This window comes from Maylandia zebra, linkage group LG9 (assembly GCF_041146795.1).
Source record: "Maylandia zebra isolate NMK-2024a linkage group LG9, Mzebra_GT3a, whole genome shotgun sequence".
NCBI lineage: Eukaryota > Metazoa > Chordata > Actinopteri > Cichliformes > Cichlidae > Maylandia > Maylandia zebra.
This window is the reverse complement of record NC_135175.1, coordinates 19,940,515-19,967,335: the sequence shown is the minus strand read 5'-3', so window position 1 is coordinate 19,967,335 and position 26,821 is coordinate 19,940,515. Positions and strand designations below refer to the sequence as shown.

The 26,821-nt window shown below is 41.7% G+C and overlaps 2 protein-coding genes across 2 annotated transcripts; one reads left to right on the top strand and one right to left on the bottom strand.

The window, feature by feature from the left end:
• Positions 1-654: 654 nt before the first annotated feature.
• Positions 655-7,827, bottom strand: tram1 (translocation associated membrane protein 1). The gene is made up of 11 exons (XM_004546632.5): positions 7,529-7,827; positions 5,211-5,274; positions 4,248-4,369; positions 4,050-4,166; positions 3,906-3,964; positions 3,739-3,823; positions 3,477-3,547; positions 3,207-3,311; positions 2,992-3,135; positions 2,399-2,550; positions 655-2,185 (listed from the first exon to the last, which is right to left on the bottom strand). Exons 1-11 carry the CDS (start codon positions 7,649-7,651, stop codon positions 2,115-2,117), a joined length of 1,113 nt encoding a protein of 370 aa, XP_004546689.1. The 5' UTR covers positions 7,652-7,827; the 3' UTR covers positions 655-2,114.
• Positions 7,828-11,804: 3,977 nt separating this feature from the next.
• On the top strand, positions 11,805-14,675 carry xkr9 (XK, Kell blood group complex subunit-related family, member 9). Its single transcript, XM_004546631.2, has 4 exons — positions 11,805-12,092; positions 12,621-13,078; positions 13,427-13,641; positions 13,723-14,675. Exons 2-4 carry the CDS (start codon positions 12,762-12,764, stop codon positions 14,349-14,351), a joined length of 1,161 nt encoding a protein of 386 aa, XP_004546688.1. The 5' UTR covers positions 11,805-12,092; positions 12,621-12,761; the 3' UTR covers positions 14,352-14,675.
• The last annotated feature ends 12,146 nt before the right edge of the window (positions 14,676-26,821 follow it).

The window sequence follows — 26,821 nt, the reverse complement described above, 5'->3', positions numbered from 1 at the left end:
TGTGATGGCTACTAAAAGTATATGGTTGTGGTCCAACTTGCTAAAAGACACTTAACCAAAAATTAGTGGGGCTGTATGTAAATATACTTTTGACAATGCGGATTATAGAAAATCCAAAATAAATTTTAACTTGTGCACCCAGTTCTTGTGTGTTTTTTTTGTTTTGTTTTTTGAAGCCACTTATGTCGTTGAATTGTCCAATCCTGGGAAAACAAACCAAAAACATTTAAAAGAAATCATTAAAATCCCCAAATTACCATGAAATTCACACCCATAGTGAGTGGATGTCATCTTCTTACCACAACTGCACATACCTACGTGACAGAAAATCACGACAAACACAAAGCCCCCTTTTAACTTGTATAGTGAAACAATTAGAGATCTTAATTTCGGCGTCTAAAATAAAAGCTTCATACAGTGTTGAGGCATAATTTGTCGTAACACTGCCCCCTTCGCATTAAATATCAGTGAAATGAACTATTCTTGATTTTTCACTCCAGGTTCCCAGCAGGTGTTGCGTCTATGTAAGAAGTGATTGCATTCAAACGTTAAATACCAGGCTTCATCTAAGTTATCTCAACTGTGTGCCTCTTTCTTCAAATAAAAACTAAAATGTGTACACGGATAATAATACACAAGTCACAACTCCGAGAATTTGTTTTCAATACATTTTATTCCTTTATCAAGATAACCCCTCAGGACAGGTTCAGAAATCCACATGCAGCTTAAAGGCAACCACTGCATACCCAACGGGTTAATCTTTTGGAACAGGCCGGTGTTAACTGGGAAACTACTTGAAAACGTATTTGATTGCTCTCTGTAGCTTTGCAAATTTATCTTATGGCATGTAAATAAAAGGCATATCAACCAGGCTCATATGGCACAGTGAATAGTAGGGTAAAGGGAGGGGAGGGGGGTGTTAAAAGCTAAACAAAACATAGTTATGTTTCATTCTCGGTCCATGCTTTTACAACAAGTCATTCATGTGAACATTTTTCAAGCAGGCCATACAAACACAGGGAAACAATTCCACTTAAACAGCAAATGAGGCAGGATCATACAAGACAGCGATTCAAACTCACTAAACCGACATATTGCCTGATTAAGTCTTTTCCGTCTCTCTTAGAAAGTCATCTCATCCAAAGCTAAAACACAAGGCGTGTTTATTTCTTAGAACTATAGATACAAACGCAACAGTTTATGATCTCAGTACAAAGCTGTTCTGAACTCTGACACTTAATGCTACATCAGGTTACTTTGCTGGCAGTTTTGCACAATACTGAACCGTGAATCTACTTACATTATTACACAAAGATGTCTCCTGTTTTCCTCGAATGCTTTTTGCACACTCACCTTTATTCTTATTCATAAGGGGACTTTAAAATTCTCCATATTCTACCTTACGTTCCATCTATAGGTGTCCGCTGAAGAACGAAATGGAGAAAACACTGAGTTTGAGTCGATTTGTGACCCCAGTCTTAATCTGAAAGACAAAGATAAGATTTTGTTTCCTTTTCGCATCCCTCACTTAGGGGAAAACAAGAGACATTACAGGGAAATTCACATATAGTGTCTGCAAAATCCCCCCACAGAGGGGCAGGAGTCGGTGGCAAAGAAAAGGAGCAGAGCGAGCGGTTATAAATAAAAGGAGACGAAAAAAAAAAAAAAGAAGAGACGAGTTGAAATACACAGTATTTAGAAAAAGCATGAAAAGATAAAATGGGAGAAACATTAAAACACTGCAGTGATCATTCCTGAAATTTTAAAATTACACTCTGTACAAAAAACGCTCCGTATCAATAGGCACTTCTTAAATAAAGGTCTTTTTTTTTTTTTTTTTTTTTCCATAGTTTATTTTCTTAATTGGTTTTCTTTTCATTCACAATAGCACAGCAGGGCAAAAATTCAGAAATGACGGTGTGCTGGATGAGAAGCGAAGCTGCATTCTGGTCCTTGAAGTCCAGCTGGGAGGTCAGTCGTGTGTGGGAGCTGAAGATGCGTGTCGTAGATCAAGGACCCGGAGGATCTGCTGGGCCGGACGTGAGGAGGGGACAGAGAGTGAGAGGAGAGTTCTCTGAGGTGGGGAGGCGATGGAAAGGGCTGAGAGGAATGTTTTATGAGGATTTCTCTTTTCTGGCTCTTGGTGAATCAGCTTGGTGAGAGTTAACTCCATTTACTCCGTTGGCTAAAAAAAAAAAAAGAAAAAAAAAAAAAAGGAGAGATCAAAAATGTGAAAGAGCAGACAAGCCTTTAAGTTATGTACTGTTTTGTCATTTGAAAAACTGAAAAATAAAAGACATTTAATCGTGTATTTTAAAGAACAACTGTGGTGATCCCACTGTGTGAATGAGAGCTGTGTTTTTGCAAATAGGGAGCTAATTCATGCTCGTGCTCTCACCTTTGTCTTTCTTTGATTTGCTCTTGGAAGGAGCTTGTTTCTTTTTCAAGGTCTGAGCTTGGGCATGCTCTCTCCACCGGCGCAGCTGAAAGTTGATAAATTTCCACATCATAAAGGCCTGTGTGAGGCAGATGGCAGCCAGGACAGTTACCCTAGTAGAGAGAGGGATAAAAGCATCGCACTTTATCTTACGCACAAGACACTGGTAGAAACGGCACACAAAAACAAAGTAGGAAGTGTTTAATCTGCTTAGCACAAGATGCATTGTGGTTGCGCGTCATGCTCATTTATGGACGCAGGAGTGCACTTCCTGTTGTATGACAATGTTCTTGCTGTAGGTTTATTTTAGCTCTATACAACATGCTCTTAAAGGTCTACAAAGAAGGCCTCACGTCTCCACTGTGAGCAGTCTATGAGCGCTTCTTACAAATTTGCATTTGCCGCACATGAATTTTTAAAAAAAAATATCAAGAAATTTAGCTTCAATCTCCACGAAATACACATTTTAAAAAAGGTTGTCCGAGCAAAAGAAATTAATTTCAGCTCCGTTTGCAAGTTCAGATATTTCAGTTTCTACTCTCAGAAACACTTACCGAACAAAAAGGACGTTAAAGTTTCCTGCAGCCCAATCGAAACCTTGGTTCTCAGCTGTGGAGAGGCCAAAGCCCACGGTGAGGACAGATAGGGACAGGGTGAGCAGCCGTCCGAGGACAAACAAGACCGCCCAAATGGTGAAACTGCAAAACAAGAGGACAAGTTTTAAGACTTTGCCCTCTTTCGAGCTAAAACCTCCTAATAGTGAACTCACCCCAGTTGCCTGTTCTCATTGCTGAAGTAGATCAGACGGGAAATGTGGAACAGAAGCTCGACAAAGTAATGACACACAAGGAGGACCAGACCCAGGCGGTTCAGGCTGTAACACACAAAGAAACATCTTTAGAGAGTTTTTCATTACAAATGACAGGAAAAAAAACCCCACAAGGACACCACAAACTTTCTCCTAAAGGGCAGTGTACAAACACAAGCCACACCAACTCACACACTTAATTAAAGGCTTTCTACAGTGGGCGCTTCTTACTTTAGAATGTAGGCGCCAGCGATGTGCACCAGGTACAGGGAGATGTACACAAGCTGGCGTGGAATATCCTCCTAAACAGTAAACACAAAGGGTGGGAGGCCAAACATGGTCAAAATATTTACAGCAGTGCGGCTCTGCACATGGTGATTTAAGCGAGAGGATGATGAGACTTTGAAACAATGCGGCTCGGCCGTGGAAGTCAAACAGGAAACTGCGTCGCATCGTCCCATCCCAAAGCGACTGGCTCCGCACGTCCTCTTACCTTCTTTGTCTTTTGGAAATACAGCTCCGGTAGAGCATGCAGCCAGTAGCCCAGCTGACAGATGTAGTAGAATTTCATCTGGAATCTGAAAGAAAGCGAGACATTACAAAAAGCTTAGAAACGTCCCAAATGATTGATGAATTTCCACAATCAGCATCACAACTTACGGCATCAGTGTATGCGGATAACCCTCCCACAGGCTGACTGGATTGGACAGGAAGTTTTCCTAAGAACAAGCAAGCTTTTAAGTATGTTTTATGGGGCCAGGCATAAGCAAACAAAAACCAAAGGCAGCTGGCTATTGTACGTACAGAGAGCAGGATGCTTGTGCCCCAACCAAAGGAGAAGAGGTAGAAGGCGCTGAGCTGGCCGGACTCATTGAACTTGCTGTGTTTGGTTTTGGAGAAGTGCTTCTTCCTGTTGATTTTCTGCAAAGATGACCAGCAGTGAACAATACAGAACAGTTTCTAACAGAGATGACCTTAACTCCGTGTCTTTATCCCACTTACATCCAGCACATACTCCTGGATAATGGCATGCATTATGATAGCCACCAGCATGTAGAAGAAGATAGTTGCCAAGTCCTTGATCCCGTGGTGGAAGTGGTTCACGGCAGTCTCCTCTGGTGCTTCTGCAGCACACAAAAGTCACGCAGAGTGAAAAATCAACACCCATCTGTGATTGATTCACATCCAAAATGTCAGGTGCGCTTTCCTGGAGTGAGATGTTTGGATTAGTGAGCCCCGGCTGTGCAGAATTACACCGCTTTGAAAACGCAAGAGACTGTATTTGAACTAATATACACGCTGAATCTCTTCTAGTTTTCTAAAGTTACATTTATTTCCATGCACCCTTGAGCTCAGTGTCCATAAAAACAGATATAGCCGATACGTGAACACAGTTCCCAGCAAGTATTCTAGATGGACTGAGTGGTTTTGGTCATCATTTACAGAAACTCGCAAAGAAATCGATCCAAAAATACAGCAGCCATCATTGAAATCGTTTCAGAACACTCACTGCAGAGAGATTAGGACGCTGGATGCTATGTGGCTCATGAGATTCGAGCTGTAAATAAGTTACAGAATACGGCAAGTCGTCAGGTGCAGCAGATAAGAGCTGAATCACCGAGCTGGAAGCCTGCACACCACACACAGCACGAACAGGTCCTGCAGTGTCGGTATCTGAAGTCAGCTGGCAGAGATTCTGTTAACCTTGAAAGGAGCAGGACTCGGATTGTGAGGCCTATATTACACCTTAGCCCATATTCGCCCGGCGCAACCTTGCCACAAGAGAACTTTATAAATCAGGCAGACTAAATTTAGCTCGGAAGCAGGGGGGGGAAGAACCCTGAAATGGGTTTGTGCAGGGCTGCGTAAGTGCCACTTTAGAATCCAAATGAGAGGAATGCAGCAAGTAAAAGAAAGTACTGCACTGAAACATCTGTTCTCCCCACACACCATTGGTTAACCTACCATTTGTTGATATGGTGACGTTGTACTGGACAGTTATGAAGAAGACTGCAAACTTAGAGGTGACCTGCAGACAAAAGGCAGTCGTGTCAATCTCAGTCAGACAGCAATTGTACAAAATACAAGTCAAAATGCTTATTAAAAATTGAAATAATACATTTAGGATGTGTATGAATATAGTGGTAATATAACACACCTGCGTTAATGCTGTTATGTTTAACACAAACTTACCGATATTCAGTATTTTTACCTGTTTGCTTTCTCTGTTATGCTTTTCCCTATTCGGTCCAGGAAAGCAAACATATCATCACTATAAACACAACTTTTCTGCACAATAGACACAGTGGAAAAAAACACTTAGAGTTTATATTAGTAAAAGTCTTTTTATTAAGCTATACACCATATAGACAAAAGATTCTGGCCCTTATCTTTTAATCACTGAATGCTGTGGGGTTGTTTTGGGGGCCCCTGGGCCCTTTAGCCCCAGTGAATCTTAAATCTTACCGAGCCATTTTGGACAATTCTAGGTTTTTCCAGGTTTGTGGGAACAGTTTGGGGAGGAGTTTTTCTGTTCCAGGACAACTGTGTCCCCGTGTATAAAGCAAGGAAAACGGGTGGATGCGTTTGGTTAGGAAGAACTTGACTGTGCCACCTTGATCTAAAAAAACAAAAACAAAAACCTCTTTGAAAGAAAGACTTTGAGCGAGGGCCTCTCGTTCAGCACAACGCTCTTCTGGATAAAAGGGCAAAAATTTCCACAGACACACTCCAAACTCTTGTGGAAATCCTTCCTAGAAGAGCGAACACTGTCGTAGCTGCAAAGGAAGGGGGGGTGGGGACCAACTCCATATTATGTAATACCTATGTACTTAGAATGGGATGTCATAAAAGCTCCTGCAGGTGCAGTGTGTAGGTGGCCAGATACTCGTGTCCATATGAGTAAAAAGGCTTTTACTAATACAAGAAGTCAGAGTTTTTCCTTTGTGTCCCACTAATTTTGTGCAGTTATAGTTATATTTATAGTGGAGATATTTGTTTTCCTGGCCTAAAGAGGGAAAACTATAACAGAAAGCAAAACAACAGGTACAAATACTTGACATTTCTATGCCTTCCAATTGTTTTACTTTCATTTTGCTTATGTATTTTTTTGTATACAATATTTTTAGTCAGAAAATTTAAGAACACGAGATAATGCATGACACTAAATGTGAATTATGTAGAGCAACAAACTCCTTACCCTCACTGAAAGTAAAGATAACTTAATCAAGGCAGGCAGCTAATGAGATATCAGTTGGAAGTTGCATATTAGTCCTTCACAGCAAGACAACCCGGCTTGCAACAAATAAATATCTCAAAGCAAAGAAAAAAAGAGCTAAAGCTAAAGTAGCACAGATAAATCTAACAATTCCTGCAAATATCACGCTTTTCAACATCCACGCTGCCAACAGCACGTAGTTCCCAGGAGTTTTACTTTGGAAAGTACAAACAGGAAGCGGTTTTAATTATGGCCGGCTGGACACCAGCAGCGGTGGTGCTTTTTTTCCGCCTTGGATGAAACGCGCTTTGACATTAACACACATTTGCTTCAAAGCAGAGCAGATTGAAGCGCGTTAAGACACTGCCGTGCTGTGTGACACGATCCCGTGTGTCAGCTCGCTGTGTCCGGTCACGTCTGAAGCGCTCTCCAAGCTCCGGTGACAACTTTGAGTGACGGAGAAAGCGGGTTTCGGTGATGACAGCGCTGTGTGAACCGCTGCGCGATTGCCACGTAACACATACAAACTAACCCAAGTCCAGAGTGTTGCCAAACACCGTAACCACTGAGCTCGATAAAGTGCTGCAATGCAAACTTGCCGCTTGATGGGAAATTTCTGCAAAACATATCGCAAAAAAATACTTTTGTTTTTGATTTTCTTTTTGCGTGCATACTCGATCCGCGGGCCTTAGTGTCGATGATTTTTTTTTCTTAAATAGCTTGTCGAATTTTAGGTGGGAAAGCAGCCAGATGTGAGTGAAATAGTTCCCACGACGCTTTAAAAAACCTCATATTTAGTCACTGTAAATAACATTACCCGAGAGCAGTTGAGTGAGGTTAGAACGCTCTGGAATGAAACGCAAACGCGAGGCCATCGTGATGGGGAAAAGTTTCGATTACGAGAGGAAGTAGTGTGAAGAATAGATCAGACAGCCATGTCAGTTCTCATGAGAACCGATTGGGAGTATTCGGCATTCATTCTAGCGATAATCCCCCTCACTTTTCCTGCCGAGCATCCCTCGAGTGATCCACAGTTTAAAATAAGCCATTCAACATGTGGACTCACCTCAAACATCAAGCCGAGGAGAAACACCATAGCAACACAGGAAACAATATCTGCATGGTTCTGGATGACAAACTCATGGCTCAGCACCGGCGGATTCTTGTTAGTCTTTTTTCGGATCCCCATGTCGACGCGATTCGTCCAACTTTTGCTTCACTGTAGCCGGGTTTTCTCCCTCCTCCTGCCTGATAGTAAGATATCCTTGTGCTCAAAGCTCCCTCCTGTTTCCTACATGCAGCGGGCCAGGCAGCAATTGAATGGCGTGTCACTCTTCCACTAGTGGGAGGGTCCACGGATAGAGCTGGTGCGCCTGACCAACGAGCCATCTTTACGCACAGGAGAGTAACAGCTGGGGCTCTCTGTCGCTGCCTAGAGGTTCGGAGTACAAGATGTAAGCTGAGTTTAGTGGCTGGAGAAAGCCTTCCCTTAAAATATTTTCTATCATATCAGCTGCTTAATTTACTCTAAAAATAACCTGGACCAAGCCACACCTTCATAAAGTAGATAGTGAGAATTAGTTTGCACTCTTATGTCATTTTGTTAAAGGATAGGGAAAAACACAATTTATGAGCAAATATACACTGGTCAAAAAAAAGAAAGAAAGAAAACTCAGTGGGTAGTGATGGGATTTCTCTTTTTAGAGAACCGGTGTTGTGCCAAAAAGTGATTGTCTGCCAAAAACTGATTTCCAGTGTTTCTGTGTATTTTTTATGTGTAATATCTTTACGTATGTTCGTAAATAGACTTCGGTGAACAGGGTTTACAAAGGGGTTATATAGAGAATTAAAAAATTATCCGTTTTTCAAGTATCTTTACAACTCTGTGTTATTGTACTTACATTATAACCAATCCGGTCCTTTATCCCCACTTAAAATATTTTTACAGAACTATTGTAATATTTGCTGCCATTTCTGCTGTGCTCTTGGCCAACTTACTCTTACAAAAGACATTTTAATGTTAATGAGATTTTTTTAACTGCATAAATAAAGGTTATATAAAAGTCACTGCCAAAAACTGATTGCGGCTTCTACCTTGTTACACGAATGTTGTTTGTGGCTCAAGATGACTTTGTCATCCATAAGGGATGCATTTGACATATGTTTACCATATTATAGCCCAACAAGTTACTTATAGCAGTTTAAATACGAGCAATCAGTTTTTGGCAAATACCGGAAATCAGTTTTTGGCACAACACCAGCTCTTTCGGTTCGGCTCACTAAAAAGAGCCGGCTCTTTCGGCTCCGAACCGGCTCTTCAGGTTGTTTTGTTGCTTTAATTAATTTATTATTAACAATAATATAAAATTATGCACAAAATGAATTACTAATGTAAAAAAGAAAAGTGGTTTTATTTATATATGTTTATATATAAATATATGCGGTGGCCCCTAGAGACAAAACACGTACAAACTCCAAAACACATTTCTAGCATGAACTGAACTTCCAAAACAGAGCTACCCAGATCAGCGTCCCCCAACCTTTTTTGCGCCACGGACCGGTTTATGCCCGACAATATTTTCACAGACTGGCCTTTAAGGTGTCGCGGATAAATACAACAAAATAAAACTAGTACCGGTACCGAAAAAAAGAAGATTTATTCATAACACACGTGAAAAGACCCAGGAAAACAGAGTAAACGATAAAAACGATAACAAAATAACGCTGAAAACCGATAAAAACCCTGAAAACCATACATTTCACACCTGAGCCTCAACTCTCGAGGCCCGGTACCAAACGACTCACGGACCGGTACCGGTCCGAGGCCCGGGGGTTGGGGACCGCTGACCTAGATCATTTAAATTACACAATTGAAAGCATATGTGTATTGTTTGTGTATTTATACACAAGCATTCATATATAGTCAAATAATAATAATAAAAAAAGTACATTTACCTGTTACTACCACACACCAAATCCGGTCGTTGGTACTTGCTGGCTTGTGTAGTCACTAGGTAACAAAAGTTCAACACTGCCCCTAGCATCCTGGAGCACTTCTGTTGTCTTTTGTACGTGTTTTGAATTTTTATGTGCTTCTGAGGTTTTTACGTGTTTTGGAGTTTTTACGTGTTTTTACGTGTTTTGGAGTTTTTACGTGTTTTTACGTGATTTGAAGTTTGTATGTGCTTTGTCTGTAGGGGCCACCGTAAATATACTTTTATTTATTCACTCCACATAAAATGTAATAAATAAATCATATAATACAAAAATCAACTATTCACATTTCAACTTTTAACTATTTAAATTTTCAGCTTTTTCCTTTTACAAATTTAAAGTGACACAACACAAAACACTGCAAACCACAACACAATTAAATATAAATGAAAATATGAAAACAAAAAGAAGATGCATATTCTCTGTCATATGGGCCTGCATGAACAAACTTTCTGAATCCTTTATCATCTGCAACTGAAACTAGTTGTGGATGATTACTATACCTTTCTATTGTGACATTGTTGTCCCTGGCTCTCTCTCTCTCTCTCTCTCTCCTGCTCTGTTCCTGTGCTACTGCCACCGCCCCTCCCCCCTCTGCCCAGCGCAAAGCACAAGGCTGCATGCGGAGTGAAGCGAAAAAAAAGTGCAAGAGAGAGGGTGAGCGAAAGGAAAAAAAAACACGGCTCGCGATAAGGAGCGGCTCAAGTCGTTCACGTCAAAGAGGCGGCTCTAAGAGCCATTTCGTTCGCAACCGACCCATCACTATCAGTGGGGGAAAAATAATGCTGGATACCCACAGTGATACAAGATGGTTCATGTGCTTGGAATGAAAGGATGCCACACCATTTGATAGAAATAGAAATAATCATCCGACAGAGGGCTGAATTCAGAAACACCCCAAAAAATGTTGTGGCAAATGAGTCCATTTTGGCCCCCAAGTGCTTGTATGCATGCTTGACAAAGTCGGGGCATGCCCCTAATGAGATGATGATGGCGTCCAGGGTGGATCTCTTCTCAGATCTGTACAACCTGAGGTGCAACCTGGTAGCGTCAGATGGACTGAAACATGATGTCTCACAGGTGTTCTGTTGGATTTAGATCAGGTGAGTGTGGGGGTCAATCAATGGTATCAGTTCCATCCTCCAGGAACTAACTCTGTTCACGAGGTTGGGAATTGTGGCATGCCAGGAGGAACCAAACCAGACATGATGAACAATGTTACAGCATAACATTCTCCATGCCCAGTTTGATTCTGCTCTTGTCTGTGAAAAGCACAGGGCACCAGAGATGGTCAACTCTGGTATTCTATGGCAAATGCCAATCAGGCTTCACTGTACCAGGCAGTGAACACAGAGCCCACAAGAGGACATCAGGCCCTCAGGCCACGCTCATGAAGTTTGTCTTGACAAAGACATTCACTTCACTGGCCTGCTGGAGGTCATTTTGTAGCTCTGGCAGTTCTCATCCTGTTTCTCCTTACACAAAGAAACAGTTACGGTCCTGCTGATGGGTTAAGGCCCTATTCAGCTTCTAGAATAACTGAATAGAATAAGTCCCCTGGAATCTCCTCCATGCTCTTAGACTTAGACTCAGCAAATATTCTGGCAATGGCACATATTGATGTGCCATCCTGGAGAAGGCGGATTGCCTGTGCAACCTCTGTAGGGTCCAGGTATCGGCTGATGATATCAGTAGTCACACCGACCCTAGCCAAATGCAAAACTAGTGAACAAACAGTCAGAAAAAACAAAGAGGGAAAAATGTCAGTGGTCTGTTTAGGACACTGTCTCATTGTTGCTCCTCTAGTGCACCTGTTGTTAATTTCATTAACACTAAAGCAGGTGAAACTGATTAACACCTTCCTCTGATCAATATGCCAGAGGTTTTAATGATATCAGCTGCTTATTTGACTCAGAAAATATACAGGGCAAAGCCACACCCGGCCTCAGGCCACAGTGTTTGTTGCCCTCATGTGATTTTTATGTATATAGCAAGGGAGGAACTCAAATCTTGGCTCCCTTATGAACAAATGAAAAACATATGAATATATGATTTAGCCTATTTGAATATTTGACAAGATCCAAAAACTTACAGTGAGGATCCTGTGCCTGTTGTCATAAAAGGAAGCTACAGTAGTCATTGTTATGCCAATATCAATGTTTATCTATCAATATATTATTTATTTTTTTAAACTAATTTCTATTTTTGCCATTTCTATGTTTCACTTTTGGAAAAAGGGAAGGGCAAGCTGCTTATTGAGCTCAGGCAAAGGTAATCACATGCTTGCAGTAATCATTCAGATTACAGGAAATCCGCTGAGGTGTTACATAACTTCACCTGTCTACGCCTATGTGCTCAGAGCAATTAAAAGGTATGTACACAGATCGTCGTGCACGAGTTTTCTGTTATCAAGTTTTAAAATATGTGGAAACCCGGGCATTTCGTCACTTGCTGGTGATATCAGATATGAAACTGTTACAGGGAAGTGTGAACTGTGACCCTGTTCCTATACACGTATACACATTTCCGACCTGACTGTATAGTTATGTGAGGTGGAGCCCTTTAAAAGAGAAAGGACAGCGGCATTTACAGTTTCCTTCCCTGAATGAACACCTCTCTCCTCTCAGAGTGCACTGGTAAGTTAAAATGCTTGTGTGTGTTTGTTGTAGCCTGATTTCAGTGTGATAACACGCAATGATAACTGTGTAGACTGAATATTATCAAACAGATCTGTAAATGACATCTGAAAATTTTATAAATCAGCTACCTGAACATAAACTTTTTTTTTTTTTAATTGCAGTGCTGTTTTATTCAAAATGTTTCTTTTGCCAGCTTTTGAAAATTCCTAATTGAACAACATAGATTTGGCTTATTTGTTGTGTGAAATGTAAGAACAATCCAGTCTCTTATGTAAGAGTTCTAATGCTCTGATTTGCCCTGATAGAAATAATCAATAATTGTTCTATTACATAAATTAAGTGCTTATCAGGACTTTTTTATGTGTTCATGACATGGATCAAAGGTCAGTATCACGCAGCACCTGACTAAAGTCACGCTGCATTTCATATCAATGACAAAAATAAGCAGCAGTTTGTACAAGACAAAATGTTACACACACACACGTATATTATATATATGTCTTTCTTTGTGTGCCTTCTTTGCAGATTGACCAGAATGGCCCCTGAAACACTGGAAAGGGTCCACAGCAGCATTTCTCCAGACCCTTCAAAGCAAAACTGAACTTCAGGCAAAAGCACATCTGTCTGCAACACAGACGGATACTTCAAGTTTCAAGTGACAACACGATGCTTCAGCCAGACATTCGGTACACCAAAGTGCGATGGCTATTAACCATCGCTGGAGTCTTCCTGTATGTCGGGGACATTTGGACAGACATTGTACTGGCTGTGAAATATTTTCAAGAGGAACAATACGTCTGGACTGGGTTCACCGTGATGTTTATTCTGATCGGGCTACTGGTTACTCAGATCTTCAGCTATGCCTGGTACTGGGATGACTTGAATGACCCTCTCTTAAACCCTGAAGGAAAAAAAGAAATATCAGACATGTCAAAACCTGGGCTTGTTGTCCTGCATGCATTTGGATTTGGCATCTTTACCAGGTATGCCATTAAAATTACAGCTTTCATGAGACCACAGTAGCCGAAGTAGGATATGACCTTTGAGTTTAACACCTGCAAATTAACTTGAGGTTGCTTGCTGTACCTACAAAAAGGAGTGCCTGCATGTTGTGAGTCAAAACGTGCTTTATGATAATCACGCACATTGACAAAGTGGTATTTAATAAACTGGAATGCCCACATTCAAGCTGTGTTCAACTTGTTGTATGGCATTAAGATAAAAGCCTTACAAATGAATCACCGTCTATGCAGCAATAGCACGCTATGCAATAACACGTGCACTGCAGGGTGGCAGCTTGTTTGTTTTCATTGTGTTTGCCTTGTCTCTAGGTATTACCACCTGCTGAAAGAGGGTTTCCAAGTGGTTTGGACGAAATCAAATGGCGATGGGGTGGATAAGCTGAGGGAAGTTCACAAGAAGCTGTTTTGCGTGGCCACCGATCTGAGCATGCTCAAGCTCTTTGAGACTTTCCTGGAGAGTGCCCCCCAGCTCCTTTTACAGCTTTACATATTACTGGGCCACAACGAGGTCTCAGTCATGCAGTGTAAGTAGAGACAAAAGATACTCTACACATGTGTGCGAACTTGAAGAATCACTACTTACACTGCCTGTTCTTGTCTTTCAGGTCTATCTGTGGCCTTCTCCTTCTGTAACATTGCATGGTCACTGGTGGACTATCGCCGCTGCCTGCGGAGATCTCTCCCCTATATCAGAGAAATGCCCTCTGGCCTCCCCACAGCAATCTACCTCCTCTACAAAATTTGTACCATCACCAGCCTCATTCTCAGCTACAGCCTCCTTCTCATACTGAGTATCTACACCACAGTAGTGCTCACTGTCCTCTGGCTGCTGGCAACAATATGGACACACTTGCTTGAAACCAAATTCTGCTCAAGCAGAAGCCTGGAGTTTCTCTACAGGGCAGTTGCAGGAGTCATCCTGACATTCACATTTTTTAATGTGAAAGGACAAGACACAAAAGTAGCCATGACCACCTACTACATTTTCTGCACCGTTATTAACATTATGTCGCCGTCGTTGATGGCTTTGTTGAAGCCGGAGCTGCAAACAAGCACTTTGCTGCTGACAATCAGCGGTTTAATCTGTGGATGCTCAGTGCTGGGACTGGTGTGCCTCATTTTGTACTACGTCCAACTGCATCCCAGAAGGGTGCAGCGCGAAGAGGATGAGGTGGACGACCCGGGAAAGGAAACAAAGTCACTTGCAAGAATCAAGAACTTCTTGAAACCTTAATGAAGAATTTCTTTTTCAAATTAGTGTAAAAGGGTTCAAAAAGACACGCACAGATTCAACCGGCCTAACGATTTCACACGGAGATAAAATAAAGGAGCTTTTAGAGGTTTTGAAGGTACCATTTGCACTATTGGTGGCTAGCTAGACAATAATATATGTGGTTGAATGTCTATTTTATTTTTTCTTTACCTATTTATTCTTACAATGTGCAATACAGTAGGTAATCTGCAAATATTAATGAAAGCAGAATTATCTCTTGATGTTTTCACATGACTTTTAAATCTGAGAAGAAACTGAAAGACAAGATTAATAAAATAAAGGATTTCCCCCAAGTGTGTGTAGTATAATATACCAGTGATGAGAGCAACATAAATACATTGTTGTGCTTCTTAAAGGCTTGTTTGTCAGTGCATCACCCCACCCATATTAGCATTTCTACCCTTAGCAGCTTGGTGAAGCACCAACCAAAGCGTTGTGCAGTGTAACATTTGTATATCCAAATCTTGCAAGTGGACCTGTAGTGCATATGCTCAACACAGGATGGCGCCATTATCTAGGCTGTGAGCTCAATGGTGGCGTGAGCAACAGTAACAAAGCCACCAAAGTTGTTCTTTTAGTAAGAAAGCATGAAAGATTACTTAAAGATGGGGTCAAGTCATTTTTAATCCCTCTAATGTTTTCTCCTTAACATTTTCCATAATCTTTAAAATTATACTGTAGTTGATTTTTTAGGATTCCTAAGTATACTATTTAAGCCTTTAACCTATATATCATTGCCTTATATCGCTTGTTTTTGCCGAAAAGTAAAAAAAAAAAAAAAAAAAGTTCAGCTGATCAAGTACAGGATCACACACAAAACAGGAAAGCTGGACAGTCGAGATGCTCACCAAGAGTTGAAGAGTGGATCATCTACCACTTCAGTAATGTCACTGAACTTGAATATTACTGTAAATGTAGCTACCAGAAGGATCCTCAGCATCCTAATACTCAGAAACTGAAAGGTGGCAACTAAACATCCCCCCTCCCCTCTTGAGAAGTAGTGAAGACAGGGGGTCATGGATGAGCTAACCAGAAATAACAAACCACTGCTAATTTTGTTTTGACTACCAGCAAAATATTGTATGAGTCAAGCCGGAGAGAGCTGCGGACGCTGTTTCTTCCTGGCTTGGGCAGAAAAGGAGGGGAGGGTGGCCCAGTGTGAGCTCACCTGGGAGGAACGCTGACAAACCGCAGGGTCCAGAGAGCACGATGGTTGTTGGCTCTCAAATAAGCGCAGCACGTCCCCCTCCACCCCCACCCTCACCCCTGGCCTTCCTTTAATTTAGCCAAACTCTGAGCTTTCTGACTTGTTTACTCCAAGAGGCCACTTTAACTTTCATCTGTCGGTTGTGCCGTGTCAGAAGCACTCCATAAAATGACAAATTTAAGTGAGCAACTTTTGTTGGAGAGGAAATGAATCACTGCCAGGTAGTGCACAGAATTTTACTGTGGAACCTCATCGGACACACTCCAACTCCACGGCGTGCATTTGATTTGTGCGTATTTAGAGAACACAAAGGTGATTAGATATAGTTCAAAAAGACAGAAATGTATGTGTAGATTGTCCGTGATGCTGATTTTTAACAACTTTCCTTTGGGTATTAGCACCTGCAGGGAGGACTCTCAACCAAAATCACATCAACCTTTGCATTTAAGATGATGAATGCGCACCTCTCTGCCCTCTACTGTATATTTCCTCGGGCTCAGTGAACTAATGCAATGTAAATCTGCCAGAGGGATTTTTATTGGGAGAAGACACATGTGTCTTGTGCTGGAGTCCTAAGCAGTCTATCTCTCTGTGGTCTTTGTTGAACTACATATGGCGGTGACTCACCACTGATAGCACTGCCAGGGAACAGTCGCAAGCCATTGGGATAAAATGTGTTGAGTAAAGCATTACCTCCCTGTCTCCAGGAGAAAACAAGCAGAGAGAACGCTGGCGTTGACAGCCTCACAGTAATTTCCACTTCTGGCACTGAGAGCGTAATACCCAGTAATCTCTAACTCCGATCTCGTTGAAATGCGCCTCCAGAAAATGCTGGAGCGCTCGGTGAGAATCTGAGAAACTAGACCCAGATCAAAGATGAATCTTCAGAGCACCACAGGTCTCCATTTTGCCAAGTAAAGGCCTGATCTTGCGGTGCTATCGAACACTCGCACAACACGGCAGCAGTACCAACCCAAAGGCATGCAATCACCCACTGTCACCGCCTCAGCACCGGCTCTGATTTGTCTGATTTGAATGGCACTCCATGTCTACGTAAACAGTCTTGACCGCTGACCTTTCCATAACCACTGCTAAACTTTTCACCAAATCTTATCTTTTTGTTTTCCATCACTACATCCTGGAACAGCCGGTCAGAGTTGGAGAAACGAGGGGGGGGATTCCTGGCATACACCATCCCCACAATTTGTACAGACACAATAAACCCGGGAAGGCAGGCTGTTTTTCATTAGGGCTTCAAAGTCCATATAAACTATGATTAATGAAGCCCTAAGATGCTGTATGTCTTTAATTATTATGGCTTGACTGCTACACCAGTGCCTCAGATGCATTAGCAGTGTTGGCGATCTGTGCACGTCTGCCTGGCTCGTTCTGACATGGCAGCGTCGCCTCATTCTGGGAGAATTCCTCAAATGTGGAGGAAGGGAGTGATAGACCCCCCCCCCCCCCTCCACCACCACCACCCCCCCCCCCCCTTTTTTTTTTCTTTGCAGTGGCACAGAAATTTCTTTAATCACTGTACATGCACACTTACAAATTAGGTTGGGCAGTGACAGATTGGAGAGCAGGCTGAGTATAATTACATGCAGTGGGCTGGTGTGTGTGATCACAGCGTGGCATTGCGTTACCCAGAGGGTTCTGTAAATAAAGCTCTCGTACAATGAATGAGGATATTGTATGCATTATGGTGGGTACAATGGTCTTACCATCGTTACTACTAGGATTTTTGCTACGGAGTAGCTGTCAGTCTTGTATGTCAAGAGGCACAATGAGGGAAAGTCAATCTGGGATTAAGCAGAAATTACTGTATATGAGGTCAGTTGTTGCTATAATTCTGACATAAGGCATCAATTTGCCTGAAGCAACGAGTCATCTAGCGTGGAGAATTAACCTCAGATAGACATATCTTAATTCTCGGGAGACATTCTCCTTATTTAGATATTTATTGAGCAATATGAATGTTGATTTAAAGGGATTGTCTGTTATTATATGGCCCTAATATTTGCTCTGGTTATTATATAGCCCCACATTTTTAATTGAAAAATGGAAATCAGTGCACTGATGTGGAAAACACGTCTTAAACTGTTGACCTCATCTCTATTAAGAAGAAAATTGGTGTTTATGACTGTTTTGAGCAAACAGAACATCTCAGGTGAGAAAGGGGTTGTAGCTGATCACCTACTGCTTGCAGATTGATCCTGCTTGAGACTTAACCCTCCCTTCTATGTAGACTAACACACGATTGTATGATATAAATTCTTTTACTGGCCTAAATCAAAACCAGTTCCTTGGAGCTAAGCTAATAGAAAATAAATGTTAAAACAATTACAGGCGTGTCACCTTGACCCCCATTTCGGCTCTTCACAAACCCACATGTGAGTCATCGTTAGAGGACTTCAAAGCTCTGAAGCAAAGCGTGCTCCCCGCTCTGCGTCTTGTCCAGCCAGTGGGACGCAGAAACAAAGAGCGAAGAGGAAGCTCATTTGTATAATCCTCATTTAGTGCAGGAGGTTTATGTTTCACAGCCACGGACAATCAGCGTGCACTAACATAATGGTGCTACCCATCCCAGCCCGCACACGCGGTTTCTCCCGCACAGACATAGACACAGATAGAAAACAGAAGCCATGTTTATGTTGGGCACACTCCCACAGCGCACAAGATGATGGATTATCCAGTGTTCTTGTTTATTTGTGCTGTGCAGGGTAGAAATATGGGTAAGAGGACCTCATGCATACAGCCTATATATGGCAAATACAATCAGCCGTAAAATAAGATTGCATATTATGAATGAGCAATGGGTTCACACGTACATATGCACAAGGCTGCAATCAAACACACTAGCATACACACACACATACACACACATCTTTGTGCAAGGGAAGCTTGTCTTGATTAACCTGGCTGGCAGAACCTGACATGTTTTTCCTTTTACGTCATGGCCTGTTCCTCGAGCGGCTCAGTGGAAGCCATCAATTCTAGTTTGTCTGCAGTTTGTCTATTTGAATCTTTTGCTAATCTGGATTATTCATTGATGGCCCGTTGGACTTAAACAGGAAGTGCTGAGCGATGGCCACTGTGGTATAGTTTTTAACATCATATATCATGTTTTCTTTTTTTCTTCCTTCTGTCAAAATGGCATCAATCAGTATGGCCACCAGTGAAAGTTTGTAAAATCCGTGGACTCCCTGTGGATTAGAGCTTTACCCCGATGAGAAACACAAATGGCAAAAGAGTCTTCTGATAAGGAAATGATTATCAGGGTGAGCCATGAAAACTGTAAGGGGGCGTACAAAGCATCTGTGACTTTATGAGTATGGGGGGGACAAACGTTTTTCTCTCATACATTTTCTCTCTGAGCCGCGTACACAACAGCTTATCACCCCCTTGACAATTTTCTTTTTCGCCCAGTATCACAAAGGCCAAAAATGTTGAGTAGAGCAAAAGATGCTATGCCTGATTATAACAAGAGGTCAGGTCTTTGATGCTGGTATGGTGAAATTTGTTATACATTAAGCCAGTGCTAATGTGATTATGGACATTGATCCATTAAATCTACTGTAAAAACGCAGCCTACACTAGTTTTGAACTCGATACTGAGAAGAAATGTGAGAGGTGAAACATTAAAGACCCTTTGATGTAATATTTAACCCATCTGCAGTGAATGGGAGGGAAATGACCATAAAACTCCTTTTGGGCCTGAGCAACAGGGACAGGTCGGTGTGAGAAATGGGATGTGTGATTTTCTCTCTGGTTTCTTACGGTGCCATTCCAGCGTATGCATGAAAAGGGGGCAACTGCCTGTCATGATTACCCCAGAGGACGTTTTATCAGGGCAATAAAATCAGGTTCTGTGTGGCTGGAATAGACTGTGGAACTCCCCCGCCTACTGGGATCGGGCTGAGTCTCAGCCTGCCACCCCATTCCTCTTCTGCCACGGCCAATAAGGGGAAAGTTTACCTCAAGTTTGGCTAAAAAGCAACACAACAGACTCAAACTTGCCTTCAGTTTGCTTTTTAGGCTTATTATTTTACTGTAGAACCTACGAAATCCAGATGGGCCATATGCAGTATATGCCCAATCTTTTGGATATGGCAGTTTAAATATTTTGTTAAATATTTTGAACAAAAGATAGAATTTTCTTTTAATCATTTCAGATTTTACACAAATTATTTTCTTTTTTTTACACATATACATATATAATAGATATATTTTTATACTGATAAATAATCAATACTGATTTTAACTTACATATGATCTAGTTTCAATGTGAATTTATGCTTGACAAAACCAAATATAATGAATTCTAATAGTCTAATAAAATGGCAGCTGAGACCGTCTAAGCTAGTTAGCTTAATAAAATTAGCTACAGTCTCTTTTTGTTAATAAGCACCACTGTATCAGTGTTAGTTTATCAAAAGTGATTTTATTAATTGGATTTAATGGGATTTTTTTTTTATTAATAACTGGGGTAAAACATTTGCTTAAGCTGTAGCTACAGAAATCTACACAAACAGGCAGATTTAAACTTAGCATCGCTAGCTAGCTTCTTTCTGTAATAGCAAATGCGATGATAGTTTTAAAAAAATACTAAAACCAACTTAAACATTTTCATGGCATACAATTTTTCATTATGGCAAAACAATAAGTCAGAGCTTTTTACAGTTTTGAGCAAACAGGCTACTGTGGTTTACTATTGCCTTTTATCTAGAAATGCTCGGTGTTCATACCTCTAACATTACTGAAAATACAGTCCAACAGGGGACTTTCACAAGGCCATAAGGACCTAATTTTATTGTGGATCAGCAGAAATTTCCAAGTGATCCTTCTTTTCTTTTCAAAATGTGTCTTTCTCTTTTTTCTCAGAGTAATTTGTTTAGCACATATACATGAGGTAGTCTTTAGTTTTGTCTGAATTCATGGTCCTGCTATTGACAATTAATGATGAAACGTTCCACCAGCATCATTTCACAGAATTAATCAGGAATCCGATAACTAGAGAGTCGCCCCCTTGCCTAAAAAAACCAACCTTCCAACTTCCTCAAACTTATAGAAAGCAGAAATGCTCGGCTCACGTGACTGCTGCTATCTGTTTTCATTTGAGTGTCAAAAAGCTATCAACATGGCATCTCAATGGGATGTGCACAGTGCAAGGCCTTTTGGTCTAGCCCGTAATGCAACAAAGGTGTGGTGACTTAGTAATCTCCTTAAAAAGGGTCCCTGGCAAAGCCACGGGTTCACTCCTGGGCCCCAGAGTCTACCAGAGGAAGCTACCCCCAAACCACCACCAGCACCTTCAGATCTCAACTCAGATAAAGCACACTGATGACATCACCGTCTCCCCCTCTTTAAAAAAAAAAAACATCCCAGTGGTCTTCCCTTATTAGCATGTGCAGTGTAGCGGGCAGCGAGAATAATAATGCGCTCTCCCTCTCACACTGACTGAGCTATTTGGTTGAAACCACAAAGCCCCAGGCAGCGGCCAAGCTAAATAACAGTCAGAAGGAAGATGGTCATAGCATTACAATTAGAGGCAGTTTATTTTGCATTCTGCCTATGCCAAGGGGATCTCAGGCTGTAATTTCTGCCAAAGATGTTTGAAAGTTTAAGTTGTTGGAGAAATCTGTGGAAAGCTTATGAAGGTTTCAGATAGAGGAGTGCGGTCAGAGGTGACTCTGGGTGAAAGTTGACCGGGGGAAGTGGAAATGAATTAAAAGCTGTTTTTTTCCTTTTCTTTTTTTTGGACAAAGAATGTCTGCTGGTTTGCTCAAAGGTCAGGGAACGTACATAAGAGCAAGCAAGAATGAATGAAGTGCTTTATTCTTAATAAGTCATTGGAGAGCTCAAACAAACAGCCCCCTGCTTTTCCAGATTGGCAACGTCTTCTGTGATAGGAGTTTTACATTTGACATAATTATTATTGATCATTTTATGGAGCAAAAGTATAGTTTAGGCCACCCAAGGGTCCCGTCCACGCCGGGCTCCATGCATACCCAAATAGGGCTCTGAGTTCAGGCAGGCACATGTGGGATTTCCTCCCAGGAAACACACACCGGCAGACACATACACACAGAGAGACTTTTAGCATTATTACAAAGCTCTGTTCAGGGTTTTTGGCTTGTGTAAAATATTTAGCTTATAAGGCCCTTTGCTGCTTTCTCAACCAACGGGGTGAGGTCTGCCTGTCGATGCGGATCACATTTGCAACGGTAAAGATTTCAACTTTTAGGAATATGGTCCACTGGGCAGCTCTGAATGGACTTTTAGGATTCATTAGAGGAAATATACAGACTACCTGCTGTGTCATTTTCCTGATGGAGCATCTGAATCTGCCAATCATGAGGTTAGACGAAACATAATATTAATGTATTAGATTCAAAAAATTTACGAGGGGTCCACAGGCTGTCAACTAGTGGTCACCAGAAAAAAATATAAGTGTAACCGCACCACAAATATCAAGTCAACAACAACATGCTGATAGCAGCTTTCATGCTGATTTGGCATGAAAAATAGCTTTTAAGTATCATGATAAAAGTTCATTTACTTTGATAACAGCAGATTTTTGCTTAGTAGTTAATCAAGCCCATGATGTTATTATTAAGCCTATAATTATTACTCTTATTTCTACTGGTTAGTGTATTTTTAAAAATCTGGGGTATGGTTTGGGCTGAATTTATTTTAAGATACTATCTGACTTTGTGTGTGTATGAATAGCTGTGTTCCTGGTTCATTTCTGTCCAGTAGATGGCGGTATATATACACGAAAACACATATCCACGGCCCCGGCCTTCCGGGGCTCCAGTCACCGGCTGCCCCTGTGCGACCAGAGGCCAGCAGTCAGACACCTGATCGGCCTCATTACACTCATCTCCACTCTGCAATAATTAGCCCGACGCTTCGGCTGGTTTCAAGCAAACTGTGCTGTGCCTAATTAGATTTTCAATAAATACCGTTCAGTGATTTGAGACAATTAGCCTGCCACTCCTGTGTCTTCGATGCAAAGCTGTTCGTTGCATTTCCAGAATTCCCGAAATCAGCGCAACTAATGTCGTAAACGATTATGAAAAATATGCATGCATTATAGTAATAAGGACAGAAAAGAAAAAATAATTCTGGATCATATTCCTTTAGTGATGGTAAAGAAAAGGAAAGAAATTTAATATATAACAGGCTGAATTTACTCCCAATTTTCATTCTATTTTTTTTTAAAGACTAAGCTATTTTTCCAAGTCGATGACAAAAAAAATGTGAAAAAAGTTGTAATATTCTATTCTTGTAATTTTAGAACTGAATAATACACTAAATATTACCGCATAATGTTTCAGTTAATCTAACCGTTTAAATCGCACAACTTAGAGTTTAATTTTACACATATGCGAAATTATTTATTTTGTTGTGTGTTAATTTTATTTTGCTTGGTCTACTACACAAAATACATAGCAGTCCCCTTTATGCTGCATGCCTGTTAGAGTATTGCTATAAAATGTAAATGCGTTAAAAATAATAACAAAAGCATCATCAACAACAACACATTATTATTATTATTATTATTATTATTATTATTATTATTATTATTATTATTATTATTATTATTATGCATAGATTTCTCATGTCGTAGTGGCTGAATAATTTACCACTGTATTATCTATCGATTGAGAAAAGAAGCGATCCGTGCGCAGCTCTCCTGCGGAGCGATATGGGCTACAGTAAATGTCTCACTCACAGCAGCGAGTGATCAATAATCCAGGGAGTTTGGGACAGTGGTGCAAGTCACATGACGGCAGATTCCATAAGAGAGGCAACAGGACAGGGCCAACCTTGACACTAAAAGGAATATTGAGTTTCAAGACAGTGAGAAGTTCAGGTTTCATGCCTAACATAGAGAGGCCGCAATTAATGAAACCGGAAAATTCAAATCAAAGCTGTCCCGTAAAGGGTTTAATATAGTAGCTAATTATTTTTTATGAGATGCAGGGAAATAACATAAATTGTGGATTATTTATAAAAGTGCTGCAGTGATTTATGTTAATGACCTCTTCTTTATTTAAAAAGAGCATATAAAAAAAAGAGCTAAAATCAAAAGTAAATCAACCACAGGTGAAAATTGCTTTTCACTTTTGATTCTGACACTAATACTGCCCTGCCTTCAATAACGCTCCCACCTGTCCTGGAAAGTGATAAAGCTCTTCATCTCACTTGCATGCCTTGCCAGGAAGTGACGGCCTAATGCTCCTACTTAATGATTTCCACAGGATAGGCTGTGCATGACAGACGCCAAAGAATCGGCCCTGCGCGCGCACACACGCACGCACACACACACAAATACTATCTATAAGATGGATACTACAGTTGGTTCGGTGCATCTCAGTCTTGCCTGTGTTTATATAAGCTTGATTTTCACAACTGGAAAGTAATAGCCATCTGCCCAAGCAAGCTGGAGGGGTATCATATGTGAGCAGGTAACCAACGGCCATTAAAACCTCACACACCGAGTCCACGTATTCACACATACACACACACTGCAAGTTACTGCAAGAGTCTAAAAGAGAAGGAGAGGGAGGCAGAGATGAAATATAGTGCAGGCGCCTGTCTGTCAGAAACTCTAACACAGACAGGACATACCAGGCAAAGGAGCATGTCACTGATGATGGTGATGATTTATGTGTGTAATATTTGTAGATCTACAGCACAAGGCTTCCCACTATAGACGCGAAGGCGAAAGTGTAGGCAATATAGAAAGTCAGACAAGGGAAATGCCTTTTCATGTCTTTTTAGGGTTGGATCGCATTGCTGGAGCAGTTTCTTATACCGCAGCAACACATACGCCGATGCAGGGTTGTCTGCTCGTCACCAGACTGACCGGCGAGAGGAGTCAGTCGGGTCCTGGTTAGTTGTGTTCGCAAGTCTCGTCTCCCCAGGTAGTGTGGGAAGGGTAAACTCCCACCCCCCCTCCCCTCCCCACCTCAGCCTTTCCTCAAAGGGCATGTGCGACCCCGTGATGACATATGACCTCTTCAATGGCCCTCCTGAGCAGCATCTGTCATTTCCCACAATCCCGGGCCCATTTTCATCTCAGGGTAAGCTCGAAATTACAGGAAAGAACAGGGGAAGCTTCCTCCTGGCCAGCGGGACTCTCGTACAATCCACGCTGAGTCTATTTCAACACAGTGGGTTTGTGATAGGAGCAGGTCTTTGGCATCTACGCTGAGAAAAAGCACTTATTGTTGTTATTGTTTTGCGGCTTATAAATAATAAAAAAGAAAAGTTGAACTGCTTTGGATATTTTATTGTTTTACACTTAAAATGTTAAGAATTACATTAATCAAACATGCCTGTGCAGTATAATTTCTTTGTTCAGCATGTAAACTGCTGGGTTTTTTCAAATGTGCCTATTCCCAGCAGTAACAATGTATCAAATGTATTAGAAGCTGAAAAGAATAGTTGCACATTTTAACATCTCATTTATTCAGACAACATAAGGAGTGCCCATTTATTCCCCTGGCTATCTGTAATGGTCTAATTACCCCCTAAAAGCTTCTCCTTTGGCGTCTTTGTAATGAGGCCCCTGTAGACTACAGGTTGACATAAGACTGCGTTCACAGCTCACCCCCGCTGCACCTTAACCTCACCCCGCTCACCCCCATCTCCGCCATCCAGCCTGGAGAGCCTGGAGCGGATCGACCAGCAGAGGTCCATCTGCACGGGAGAGGGCGAGCACAGACGGAAGCCATTGAGGTGGAACATACAGGAGAGGTCCTGACAAGATAAAGATATCAGGAGCAGACAAGGGCAAAGGAACATATTGATGGAGAGGGCCTCTCTCAGGGTAGGGTGACACCAGATACCTGCTATTTAAAACAGTGGTTTCGCTTGCTCATGGATTTGTCCATGCTGCAGTGCCATAACCTAACTGGGAGGGTCCAGAACTCTCTCTTCCTTTTCGTGTCTTCTCCACCGCCCCCTCCTCGCTTTCCGTGTCTTCATCCTCCAGACCCTAACCCTCTTTTACACAGTGTCAAGCAGACAAACACAGTCACCCCTATAACTGCTAATGCTGCCGACATAAGGCTCCATCTTTGGCCCCTAATGAAATCGGAATATGTGTTATGGAGTTTCAAACTGGATCATATTAAAACCATCTTTCCCTCTCTCCCAGACTCTTCCTCATGTCCCGATTCAGAGTTAACCATTAGTGTTCCTCTAGTCTTTCAGTGTGACGAGGGGGGCGGCTCAGGCTTGTCTGGCTGAGGGCCAATGCCCCTTTGAGGACGGATACCGGGGTCCAGTCTACCCACTGGCCATGCATTGTGTGAGTGGAGCCAAGTGACAGTGAGTCCTGGGCAACAGCTGAAAGACGCTGGCAGCGTGAGCCTAAATGGGGGAAGGGTTCAGTCTGGCTTTGAGCTCAGTCTAAATCTCCCAAAAGTGGAAACAGTGTAACAGAGAATTGTAGCCATTGTCTACAGAAGAGGAATGGCTCGACTCCCATTTAGAATTTTTTTTAATTCTTGATCAAAGTTGGTAACACATGGACTCATCAAAGCAACATTTTGATAAATATAAAATCTTTTATTTTCCCGAGTTTCTATCAGCAAACTGCGATGTGCAAAACATTTACTGCAGTCAGTTGCGAACCTGCTCTGCCTCTTAAAGGTTTGGGTGGTTTGACCAGCACTGGTAGCTTTATTTCTAAAAGTGGCGTCGCATATAAAACTAATATATAACAAACTTTGCAGCCGGTTGTGCTCAAACAGACCAACTTGTTTCCACGGTGAATAAAAGTAGAGATCAGAACCAAAAGCACAAGCGTTTGTTTTAACTTTAGGTTTTTAAAAGCTACTCAGTAGAAGTTTTGACTTCTTACATTTTGGTCACTTGCAATTGTTGCTCAAAAAGGAGTCAAGCAAAGCATTCTGACCTCAAATATGATCATAGTCAAACCTCAATCAAGTCCCATCTTTAGACCTGCACACTACCAAATGACTGTAATGCACAGCACCTACATCAGTGTTCTGTCTTAACCAGAAATCGCCGCCTATTAGTCTGCTGCATCCTTTTACAGTACACTAGCCGTTCCTTATCCTCCTCAGTGACCAGCCCCTCCCATGTCCCGAAGCCCATTAGAGCCCTCAGTCCCTTTCCCCCCACCTCCATCTCCCATCACTCCTGCCCCCTCCTGTCACATACCCTTGCCCCTGCCTTGTCA

What these genes read in the sequence shown, in the direction of transcription:
- tram1 (XM_004546632.5), bottom strand. Translation starts at nt 7,651, where the DNA reads ATGGGGATCCGAAAAAAGACTAACAAGAATCCGCCGGTGCTGAGCCAT. An exon ending in ATTTCCAAAAGACAAAGAAG is followed by an intron (nt 3,548 to 3,738) that starts GTAAGAGGACGT and finishes TTTACTGTTTAG; the next exon opens with GAGGATATTCCACGCCAGCT. An exon ending in TTTAACGTCCTTTTTGTTCG is followed by an intron (nt 2,551 to 2,991) that starts GTAAGTGTTTCT and finishes TCTCTCTACTAG; the next exon opens with GGTAACTGTCCTGGCTGCCA.
- xkr9 (XM_004546631.2), top strand. Translation starts at nt 12,762, where the DNA reads ATGCTTCAGCCAGACATTCGGTACACCAAAGTGCGATGGCTATTAACC. An exon ending in GGATTTGGCATCTTTACCAG is followed by an intron (nt 13,079 to 13,426) that starts GTATGCCATTAA and finishes CCTTGTCTCTAG; the next exon opens with GTATTACCACCTGCTGAAAG. An exon ending in CGAGGTCTCAGTCATGCAGT is followed by an intron (nt 13,642 to 13,722) that starts GTAAGTAGAGAC and finishes CTTGTCTTTCAG; the next exon opens with GTCTATCTGTGGCCTTCTCC.